The sequence below is a fragment of the Pristiophorus japonicus genome, chromosome 1 (genome assembly GCF_044704955.1).
Source record: "Pristiophorus japonicus isolate sPriJap1 chromosome 1, sPriJap1.hap1, whole genome shotgun sequence".
Classification (NCBI taxonomy): Eukaryota; Metazoa; Chordata; class Chondrichthyes; family Pristiophoridae; genus Pristiophorus; species Pristiophorus japonicus.
The window spans coordinates 250,336,424-250,348,681 of NC_091977.1; the positions used below are offsets into that span (position 1 = coordinate 250,336,424).

The following is a 12,258-nucleotide window of genomic DNA, read 5'->3' on the forward strand; positions in this document are numbered from 1 at the left end:
CCAACAGACGGGCCACAGGCCATACAGGCCAATGCAAAGTGCATCAGATACTTAGCTTGCCCTTCCGCACGATCTTGTTGTAAGATCGTTCTACGTCGAATCGTATCCTTGGCTACGTGGTGCTGGACGACCAATCTAAGGACCCCGAAATCTTCGATGCTTTAGACCTCCTAGGTCCAGCCGTCCCATATGAGCTTGCCACCTGCGGGGGAGACAGGATCATGGCCAAGGGGAGACAAGCAAGCGGTCTAATCGTAGAATCGGCAGATGGAAAAACAGAACAGCTGCCTACCATCCTCGAGAATACCTACATCCCCGGAGACAGAAGCAAGATCCCACGTCCCGATTTCTGAGAAGTTCCCCCACCTCAGGACACCAAGCCAAGAGAGGATGCCCCCATCATCCTTCTCATTTAAAGAAACTGCCCTGATCCCCTCAAGATCAGGGAGTCTCGCAACAGGCCGAGAGGAACACTGTGGGCACAACGTACAGACCTAGGTTGGACAATCTCCGGACAGGTTTGCCCAAACGGGGCAAATGAGAAAGTCCATGCCTCCATAAACCGTACCATCCTTCAGCCACCAAAGGCCATGTCCATCCGACACCAACACTCAGTTGAGGTCGTGACAGAAGGTCCTCACCTCAACTTGGAGGGAAACTCGGAGTTCCCTTCACTCCTCAACAACGAACCTCAGGCACTCAATCCCACCATGCTCGTGGCTCTGAAAACTCAGCCCCTCAAGGCACCACCTGGCAACTTGGTGCAACCGGATCTGTATGGATGACGACAATGACGACGGGCCCCACGATCAACTCTGGATTTGATGGTGGAAGAAACGATGGCAAAGCAGGCAGCCTCGACACAAGATGAACGAGACAAAGCCGGACACCTCGGTCGAGGTTGTCGTTCTCCTCCGGCAGAAAGGGCTACCCCGGAACGACTGGCCACTCACACGCATCACTAAGTCCTACCCCAGCGATGACAGAAGGGTACGTAAGGTGGATGGTACGGTCTGCAGCGATGGCACGCGTCGCAGCTACCCGAAACTGAACTCGTACTCATACAGACGACGCCCACCTCGAAGCCATCCCACAAACTTAGAGGAACTGAACTCTAACTAGTAAAAATTTCAATTCTTGTTATTTTTAGACAGGGAGTGTAATGGTTGGAGCTTCTTGACTGATTGTGGCTACCATAGCTGTCTTGACGTTTCCCCGCCACTGGGTGGCGTTTTCCAATTGGGCACAGACAAGCAGAAAGACAAGAAGAGAGAAAGCATTGTCTGCCTCCATTTTAGCTAGAACAACCTTTAACTTTTGTTAATTAGAAACGGATCTTCTATAGCTGTGAACCTTCCCAGAAGTACAGTTATGTAAGTAACTTCGCCTTATCCAATCGTTCTGGAATTATTGTATTTTATCTTTGATGTACAGTAAGAGGTAAGTAACTTCTCTTTATTGCTGTTTTTATTCGACTGTGACTGTTGTATTACAAGAATTCTAGATCTGTCTTTATACTTTACCAAGAGTTTTACACTGCATTTATTAAAGGATTTGGATTCTGATCTTTATCCATATTTCTTGGTGCAGTGTTGAAGTTAGCTGGAGAATCAGAGTTATCGCTCGCCATAAGCTACACTCTGACAGAAACAGTACAGTGGATATGATTCTTAATGAATACTTTGCATCTGTTTTCACAAAAGAGAGGGGCGATGCAGACTTTGCAATGAGAGAGGAGGAGTGTGAAATACTAGACGAGGTAAACATAGTGAGAGAGGAAGTATTAAGGGGCTTAGCAGCTTTGAAAGTGGATAAATCCCCAGGCCTGGATAAAATGTATCCCAAGTTGTTAAGAGAAGCAAAAGAGGAAATAGCAGAGGCTCTGACCATCATTTTCCAATCCTCTCTGGCTACAGGTGTGGTGCCAGAGGACTGGAGGACTGCTAATGTTGTACCTTTGTTTAAAAAGGGAGAAAGGGATAGACCGAGTAATTACAGGCCAGTCAGCCTAACCTCAGTGGTGGGAAAATTATTGGAAAAAATCCTGAGGGACAGGATAAATCTTCATTTGGAAAGACATGGATTAATCAAGGATTGTCAGCACAGATTTGTTAAGATAAGCTAACTTGATCGAACTTTTCGAGGAGGTAACCAGGAGGGTCGATGAGGGCAGTGCATATGATGTAGTGTATATGGATTTTAGCAAAGTTTTTGATAAGGTCCCACATGGCAGACTGGTCACAAATGCAAAAGCCCATGGGATCCAGGGCAAAGTGGCAAGTTGGATCCAAAATTGGCTCAAAGACAGGAAGCAAAGGGTAATGGTTGATGGGTGTTTTTGTGACTGAAAGGCTGTATCCAGTGGGGTTCCGCAGGGCTCAGTGTTGAGACCTTTGCTTTTTGTGGTATATATCAATGACTTGGACTTAAATATTGGGGGTATGATTAAGAAGTTTTCAGATGACACTAAAATAGGCTGTGTGGTTGATAATGAAGAAGAAAGCTGCGGATTGCAGGAAGATATCAATGTACTGGTCAGGTGGGCGGAACAGTGGCAAATGGAATTCAATCCGGAGAAGTGTGAGGTAATGCATTTGGGGAGGTCGAACAAGGCAAGGGAATACACGTTAAATGGTACAACACTGAAAAGTGTAGAGGAACAAAGGGACCTTGGAGTGCCGGTCCACAGATCCCTAAAGGTAGCAGGCCAGGCAGATAAGGTGGTTAAGAAGGCAGATGGAATACTTGCCTTTATTCGTCAAGCAATGGAATACAAGAGCAGGGAGGTTATGCTTGAACTGTATAAAACATTGGTTAGGCCGCAGCTGGAGTATTGTGTGCAGTTATGGTTACCACATTACAGGAAAGATATGATTGCACTGGAAAAGGTGTAGAGGAGATTTACAAGAATGTTGCCTGAACTGGAGAATTTTAGCTAGGAAGAAAGATTGGAGATGCTGGGTCTGTTTTCTTTGGAACAGAGGAGGCTGAGAGGAGACCTGATTAAGGTGTATACAATTATGAGGGGCCTAGATTGAGTGGAGAGGAAAGACCTGGTTCCCTTGGCAGAGGGGTCAACATCCACGGGACATAGATTTAAAGTAATTGGGGGAGGTTTAGAGGAGAGATGAGGAGAAATGTCTTCACCCAGAGGGTGGTGAGGGTCTGGAACACATTGCCTGAAAGGGTGGTAGAGGCAGAAACACTCACCAGATTTAAAAAATACTTGGATGTGTACTTAAAGTGCCGTAACCTGCAGAGCTATGGACCAAGAGCTGGAAAGTGGGATTAGGCTGGATAGATCTTGTTCGGCCGGCACGGACACGATGAGCGAAAGATTCCTGTAAATTTCTATGATTCTATGATCCCATCCGGTCCTGGTGACTTAAAGGTCCTGAATGGTGTCAACCTTCTTGACTGCTGTCGGAGCTGCACTCATCCAGACATGTGGAGAGTATTCCTGGTGTTGGTAAGTTTTTTTGCTTACGTAACTATCAAGGAGCAATTATGGTGAAGGTGCAAATTTATGTAGGATTTACTGTCTGCCACATTGCATTACATTAGTTGAACTGGAACTGGTGTAACATCATCAATGGTGGCTGGCAGAGTTTGAGGCATAAACAGTGCAGGGGACAGTTTAACTAAATTGTCAGAATCTCTCAGTAAACACGACTGTATTTAGATGGGCCAAGAGGTTCTAACAGGAGATGGACCATCAGGTCTTCCTGTTACCCAGTGTAATGTGAGTATGGTGCAACTACCCAGAATGCAGTGAGGAATAGTGTATAAGGAGACTGCACGATAACAATCTCTGCCCTGTTTCAACTTCTGGAACCATACTTGCATCCAAGAAGCGACATCTGGTCAGCGCATTCAGTAAGAATGGAAATAAAAATGACCGCTACACTCATTTTCTACACTACTGGGCCCTTCTAGAAGATAGCACTTGGATCAATCAGTTTGCTGAGAGGATGTTTCCCCTCATGGGGGAAATCTAGAATTAGGGGAATAGTTTCAGAATAAGGGGTCGCCCATTTAAGATGGAGATGAGAAGAAATTTTTTCTCTGAGGGTCATTGAATCTTTGGAATTCTCTACCCCAAAAAGCTGTGGATGCTGGGTCATTGAATATATTCAAGGCTGAGATAAACAGATTCTGAACGATAGGGGCATCAAGGGTTATGGGGAACAGGCAGGAAAGTAGAGTTGAGGCCAAGATCAGATCTTCCATGATCAGATCATCAGATTAGATCATATTGAATGGCAGAGCAGGCTCGAAGGGCCATATGGCCTACTCCTGCTCATATTTCTTATGTTCTTATATGTACTACATGCCTACATTCTGAGGTAATAAATGCTCTCTTCCACCTTCATCTTCAACAGAGATGCAGCACCACTGGAAAAGTTCTCTTAATTTCACTAGTTGTATGGCATCCCCTAAATACTAGGCACCATTGATTATCCTCAAACCACCATTCACACACGTGCAAATAGTGCTGTCCCTTTTATTAACAGAAAGGGCTACTGTTCCCTTAATGTACAGATAGCATGTGACCCTGTGACTCAGATGGTCCTGCTTGTTCACAAACATTCCAGTTGTGGGGCCTGCAGACATTCTGGCACTTCTGTTGCCACTTGCCTGGATGCAAATCCTGCCAAGTGACCAGCAACAACTTGAGCGCCACACAATCAAAGAACTGGACATTAACTCGTCGTTTTCTGCAATCATCTGTTTGCAAAATGACTGCCTTCTATACAACTACATTTCAAAAAGTGTAGTAAGATGCTGTGTAAATGCTAGTGCTATATATTGCTCTACCCCCTCTGCATAATAAGGTGAAAGGCCTCAACCATGGGATGAGCTTTTAGGGCTTCATTCGCTCCCTGATTGAGTGCCAACATTTGAACAGTGCACATCTGGATTTCTGTATTGTACATTATTTATGGTTGTATGCCTGTTAGAATGGTTACTGGGTGATTCAGCAGCATTACTGCAGGTCTATTCTCAGTGGATGCTTATAATTTACCAGACCAACGGGAAGGCACACAGAGTGAACCTATACATTTTTGACAGTGCGCAAAAAAAAAATAAAGTAACTAACACCAAGGGAAAATTAAACATCTACATAAGGTTTGCATTGATTTCTCCTAAAGAAAATCCCAGCATGTCTGGCCAGGACTGAATTGGTGCATTTATAGATTTAAGCTCAGATACCCTTACTTGTAGATGCTGGATGCAAGGCATATTGAGCTGGACTGTCGGTTCATCTCATTTCGGGGTGGTAATAACGGCGGGGAGGTAACGTTTGCGCCCAGGAACAGTTTGTGCCTCAGTCAGCAAAATTCAACGGCTGGGCCCTGAGTGTGGGGCGGAGCGGTAAGGGAGGCGGCCTCTCTTTGGGCGCTAGGCCGACTGAGCATGCGAAAATCCTGAGCTGAACAGCCGGCCTCCAAGCACTCTGAAAGAGGCCTGGGGGGAAAAAAAAGAACCCGCAAAAAAAAAAAATCACCAAAAACATTCCCAATAAATAACTCACATCACCACAACATAAACAGCAAAAAAAATAAAATAAAAAACAATCACACTCACCTGAGGTCATTATTACTTACCTTACTGCAGCCGCTACAGCTTGGACCGCCCACTTTCACAGGCGGTCTCAGCACAGTGCTCTATGGGGCGTGACGGATCGGGCAACAGCCAAAAATCGAGCCGGTATGGCAACCAGGGGCATTGCACACCAGCTCGCCTCTTCCAGGTGGTAATGCTCCGCGCCCCGTCAAAACAGGCATCGAAAGTCCCGGCAGGGCACTGGAAGCTGGCCGCTCGCCCAGATGAGATTAACGCTACCGCTGCCATCCCTCCGGGGTGAAAACAGCAGCGACAGAAGACCGAAAATCCAGCCCATTAAGTGTTCTATCTAGTTTTGGCTCGGTAACTGTCTCTAAAATCTAGAAAAGAAGAACTTGCATTTCTCATTACAATATATAGGGACAAAATCTGTAAAGGCCAGCAGGGCCTTATACATAGCGGTGGCTTATCAGAAACACACTATCACACTGACTGTAATGGACGCAGAATCGTAGACAGCAAAAGCGCGATTTTCTGATAAGCCATCTGCTGCGCACGAATCTCTGCTGGTGGTCCCGACAGAGTCTTGGCAAATCTTACCCAAGGTATTTAAAAGTTAGTCGTAATTATCATAACATAATCAGAGGCTCCATTCTTGTCTCAAATTCTTTGTAATTCTCTGCCCCAGAGAGCTGTGGATGCTGAGCTTCTGAATATATTCGAGGCCGAGATTGATAGATTTTTGGAGCCTAGGGGAATCAAGGGCTTTGAAGCTCAGGCAGGAAAGTGGAGTTGAGGTTGGTAATCAGCCGTGATCTTATTGAATGGCGGAGCAGGCTCGAGGGGCTGTATGGCCTACACCTGCTCCTATTTCTTATGTTCTCCAGCCTCGGTGAATACAAATGTTGCGAGGACAGTTTGAATTGGTTTTAAATGATAGGCCAGATGGTAGGCGTTCAAGCCACATTCAAACCAACCCATACCATGTGATTTGCCCGTGTACGTGTTTGGCAGCTTGTTCTTTTTGAATCCACTGTAGTTCAAATCTACAACTGTTGAAGGAATATATGTGTGTCTGATCTGTTCAACGTGCTGATTTGAGCTGAGTAGAATGGAGCTGATAGAATCTTCTTGGAACTTTCAGAGTTGCACCAGGCTAGTTCAGCTTCCACAAGAATGAGAAATATATGAAGAATCATTGTGTAGATTATTTTTCTTTTGAGGAGCTAATGCAATGGCTATTACAGGGTATCAATATTATACCACTGCTGTTATTTGCTTGATCCTCTTTTGTTCAATAAATTCGCTCGATAGCTTAAAGTTAACATGCTGTCTGAGACTGTGATACCCTATCACTTATCGGAGATAGGAGAAGTATCATGTGAGGTCACAGGTTACTGCCAGTTACTAAAATAATTATCAGAAAGGTTTTTCGGTTTGATATCCTGGGCACAATGCCAAAGGCTTACCTACGTATCAAGGCCAGTGAAGATACTCTCAAAGTCGTAAGCAGTTAGGACTTGCCTATGAGAGTAATCTAAAATACTGAAGCTGTAAAACCATCATGCAAGAGTGGTAGAAAAGACACAATAATCATAATAGTTAGCTTTATTCTCTTAAATCAACTTTGTCCCTTGGTGCATTAAATCCTCTCATGTCCATATTCTAGTGTCTTAACAAACAATTACCAGCAAATGAACCTACTGGCTGGTTTAACCCCAAACCTGATCATTTAATTGCACCAGCTTGACATGCTCATTAAGGACTGCACTAATGTGTGCGTTCTGAAGAAAACCCAGTTGTTCGCCTCTGAAGTGGGGTGGTCTGCATTATTGTAAATACTTTTACAAAACTCTGGAGAGACCAGTTTACAGTCTACCCATTTTATATAAAATCTTGTCCTCATTTACAAGTCCCTTCCATAGCCTCACACCCCCCTCCAGCCCTACATGCCATTCCAAGCCCTCCTCTCCTGCAAACTCTCATTATCATTGTTTTCAACGAGATGATTAAAGATTACCTACCAGAAAGAGAATTATCCTTCAACCAAATTGACTAACTAGGATCCAATTCACTAACTGAGTTTTGTTGAAATTATTTGGGTCAAACTTAGGAAAACATTTGTCAACCACTTTTCCATGAAGGCAGTAAGTCAAGCTCCGTTTCACCAAGTACCCACTTACATATACTTCAGCAGCAGTAGAGACAGCTAAAGTTATTTTCACAAACTGGTCGTTTCCCCAGTGTATGAGGCATCATTAACTATGCATTCTAGTGCCTACCAACAATCCTGTGGTACACCTCAATAGAAAGAGCTGCATATAGTGGGCTTTATTTTCGCCACCATTGGGCGCCGTTTTTTTGGCATCCACTGATTTTTTTGAGCAATCTTGATTTTGCAACTTTCCTCAAAGTTTGTACGCCGGCTGCGACTGTCAGCACCGGATTTTTTGTACGCCAGATTTTTTGGCGCCGGTCTGGTTGAAAACTGATTTCTGTGCTGTTTTTGGCTCTTTTTGGCCATTTAACCGATTTTCGCCAACACCGATTTTTTTCACGGCGGCTCAGAGTGGCCCCAAGTACCGATCAGAAAAACCCTACGTTAACTTAAGAAAATTGCCGCTGAGTATATTTCTGAGCTTTTTGGAGCGAGGGAAGAAGACAATTTAAAACATAAATTCATGATGATTTTTGCAGAGGGAACTCGGAAAATAACTCGGGAAGTTAATTTTTCCCACAGAATATTTTTGAGAATGGGCAAATTGCAACTCCACCCCACCACAGAATCTCTGCTCACGGGGCTCCAGGAGGAGTGCCGGCTGGCCGGTGGCAGGATCGCTCCCTCGGCCGGACACAAGCAGAGGAGCCGGCCCCCTTCCCCCCCCCCCGGGCTTCTTTCCAAGCTGAGCATCGATCTCTTGTGTTTCTGTCTGGCCGAGGGAGCGATCCTGCCGGCATGCACTCCGAACTGTGCATTGGAGATGGCACAGCAGCAAACATAAGCATTTCGGCAAAAGCTATAAGTAGTGCCATAAATCGCTGTGTGCCGCGCCTCCACAGAGCCTAATGTTGCGCATGCACAGACCAGGGTGTGGTCCGTTCTATTAGGGCATCACCCAGCAATGGTGTGAGTGCTTCAGTAAGTACTGTCTCACAATAACAAGAATAACAAAATTAAAAATAATAATTATGGGTGAAAATATTACTATGCCTCATTTAGTAAGGTTGGTTTACATGCATGCCATGCAGAGGCGACAGATAATACGATGCCACCATGGCAGAAACCAGATCGTCGGGCATTAATGGGGAGGAGGCCATACCCTGATCGAATCTACAGGGACAGGTGCTCATACCTACACTTGAGTGAGGCAGACTGCAATTGCAGGCTGCGATTTAGAAAGGAGGTCATCACCAAGATCTGCCAGCTAGTCAGGTCAGACATACAACCAAGAAGGACTGCCCTACCTGTGGAAGTGAAGGTCACTGCAGCACTTGCCTTCTATGCTTCTGGCTCATTTCAAGCAGCAGCTGGGGACATGTGCTGCACCTCACAGCATGCCACACATTGTTGCATTCGACAGATGACTGCTGCATTGTATGCCAAAAGGGACCAGTTCATCAATTTCCCTATGACCACGCAGGCAATGCGACACAGGGCTGTGGGGTTCTCCAGAATTGCTGGCTTCCCCAAGGTACAGGGTGCGATTTTGGACATGAGTTTGGAGACTCTGTTTGCTATAGTTTATGATAGATTCTGTTTGATGATAAATAGACGCTGTTTGCTGTAATTTACGAGTAAATTAAGACCTCAAGTGCCATCCCACCTCCAAATCATTCGCTGGCTCAATGGTGTTAATATTCTCTCCGAATGGAAAGGCGTCTTGCTCTATCAATGACCCAATGATAAGTGGCCCTTGCCAGCGAAATACATGGGTCAATGCACGCTCCATTGTGTTACAGTACCAATGGGCTACTGGGTAAATAACACAATTGTATTATCAAGTGATTTCTGCAGGCCAAATTAAACCCGAGGCAGCACCAACAGTTTCTGCTCCTTACCTAATCAGAAAACTGCAGAAGTGATCTAATTTAGGAATTAGTTTAACTTTTAATTAAAAATCTGTTCCAAAATAGATAATTTAATCAATATGCTGCTACCAGTTAAGCCACATCAGCTCATATTTCCAATCCGAAATGCATAACAAGGATATGAGATAGAACTCTGTATTGCTTCTCCCAGAGTTATACAACCATACCTGCAGAGCACTGTTTGCTGCCATGAACTCCTGTTGTTTCTTTAGGCTTTCATCCATAGATTTAGACATAAAGAACCCCATCTTGGACCTATCAAATTCATAAAACATAATAATATTGCATATTTTACAAATAAAATGTCATGCACTCATTTATTAACTCAAAACTTTAACTGTCATTGTTTTAGTCATAATGTGCAGTGTCTTAGTGTTATAGAGGTTTTGATAGAGTGGATAGAGAGAGAATGTTTCCACTTGTGGGGAAGAGCATAATATAACATAGTCACCAAGAAATCCAATAGGGAATTCCGCAGAAGCTTATTTACCCAAAGAGTGGTGATTTAGATGCATTTAAGGGGAGCCTAGATAAGCACATGAAGGAGAAGGGGATAGAGGATGATGATAGATTTAGATGAGCAAAGACGGGAGGAGGCTCAAGTGGATATAAACACTGGCATAGGTTGGGCCCAATGGCATGTTTCTGTGCCGTATATCCTCTGTAATCCTATGTAAAGCTTACATTTTTGCACTATAAAATGGATCTTGCCATCTCTCGTGTTAACAAATGTGAAATTATTTTTATTCAATTAATTATGAAGTTCATCCAAATGGAGTTTAGTACAGTGAATTCAAAGGATAAATACCACAAACAGAAATCATTTTTTACATATTTTATATATAAATCGTATCATTTATGAAAATGTTTTATGAAATCCCAGCTTCAATGAGTTATCCTCGGTGTCCTGGCCAATATTTATCCCTCAATCACCATAATAAAAACTGATAATCTGGTCATTATCACATTGCTGTTTGTGGGAGCTTGCTGTGCGCAAATTGGCTGCCGCGTTTCCCACATTACAACAGAGACTACATTGGTTGTAAAGTGCTTTTGGATGCCTGGTGGTCGTGAAAGGCGCTATTTAAATGCAAGTCATTGGGCTGGATTTTCAGGTCGTTTGCGTTCCGGGTTCCGACCCTCCACAGTGAGAAATGGGGCAATGAGGTCTTTTGTTTCTGATCGCGATCCTCCGGTCGGGTTTTGCAGCGACGCTTAGAAGCACCGCCGGGACAAGCGGCGCTGGATATGCAACGCCTCTTGTTGCAACACCGGCAGTAGTGACTTATGTTGTGGTGGTGTGGGCAATGTTTTTGGAATGTTTTTGTAAGTTTTTTTTCCGTGGGGCGGGGGGCAAGAGGGGTTTCCCCTTTTCCCCTCCCAAGGCCTCTCTCGGAGTGCTCCCGACCCCATACTTTAGTTGGCGAGGTTCCCATTATTGCGCCACGAAATGCCTCCCTTTGCACTGCGAACCTGGCGCAGGGTCCAGATGGCAAACATTTCTCCACACAGTGCAAACGTTACCCGGGCAGTAGCTTTCCCCCACCGCCTCCATTTTCGCCCCGAAAACAGCAAAGCCGAAAATCCAGCCCTTTCTTTTTATTGATACCCATTCAACGACCTGTCTTGATTTAGGTTTTTGGCAAGAGCGAGCCATTTTCTACGTGTATCTAGGTGTTTAACTCTATGCGCTGCTACTAGGAATAAAAACATCCCCAAATCTCGTGTTATTTTTTTGTAACAGGGCCACACATCAACATCAGCTTATTCTTTAGCATGTTAATTGGCAATAGTTTGTTCCACCATCAATGCAGTGTGATTGGGTTTGCATGTCTTTAGAGACTGATGGTGATTTGTTCAGATAAATCTACAAGAGCAGTCACCAGAACTACATGATCCTTTCTAGTTGTAAGATAACTAATATTTCAGCTCGATAATTATCCAACACTTCTAGTTCTCAAATAATTGGTAAATAATCGGTGGCTCAGATTGCTGGAACTAAGGAAAATCCTTAGACTTAATCCAATAGGTCAACTGTGGTATAGTTAACAGGGCCTTAAATACTTAGGGGCCGAAATTCAGCCTCCCGTTAAGCCCTGTTACCACTGGAAAACAGCGGCCACGCGGCGATGTCGAATGGCCGCCGCTCACGAAATTCTCCTCGGTGGTTTTTCCGGCGGTCCTCACTTCTGCTCCACTGCTGTCGAACCCTCCTAAGTGCGTCATAAAAGCACGCGCCGCTGATGTCCCACCCCGCCAGCTAAATTCACCGAAAAATATCTTGCGGCCTCTGTGCAGTGCCGACAGTTTTTTCTGTCGGTGCACTGTGTGTGCAGTGTGTGCAAAATGGCGGTGCGGCTGCCATTAAAGGGGAGGGCGCACTTCTGCGGCCGCCATCTTATTTTATTTTTTGTTGGCCGACTGCCAGGTCGGCCCGACAATTATGCCCCTGGGTTTGGCCAGGCTGCCAACTCATGGGTGCCAGGTTACCTGCCTGGCCGAAACCCTCCCTGGCGGCCCAGTGGAACTAAGTAAAATAATCGCAGAGCTAGCAGCGCTCTCCCCTTTAAGTGAAGGGGAGAGATATGGTGAAGCACCAGC

General features: G+C 44.9%; 1 protein-coding gene across 1 annotated transcript in view; it reads right to left on the minus strand.

Annotated features, from left to right (window-relative positions):
- Window positions 1-12,258, minus strand: part of plgrkt (plasminogen receptor, C-terminal lysine transmembrane protein) — a 163,527-nt gene that overhangs the window by 122,141 nt on the left and 29,128 nt on the right. Inside the window, exon 2 of the mRNA XM_070888383.1 lies at window positions 9,825-9,912. Coding sequence (XP_070744484.1) covers window positions 9,825-9,905 — 81 coding nt within the window. The 5' untranslated portion in view covers window positions 9,906-9,912. The remainder of the gene's footprint in view (window positions 1-9,824; window positions 9,913-12,258) is intronic.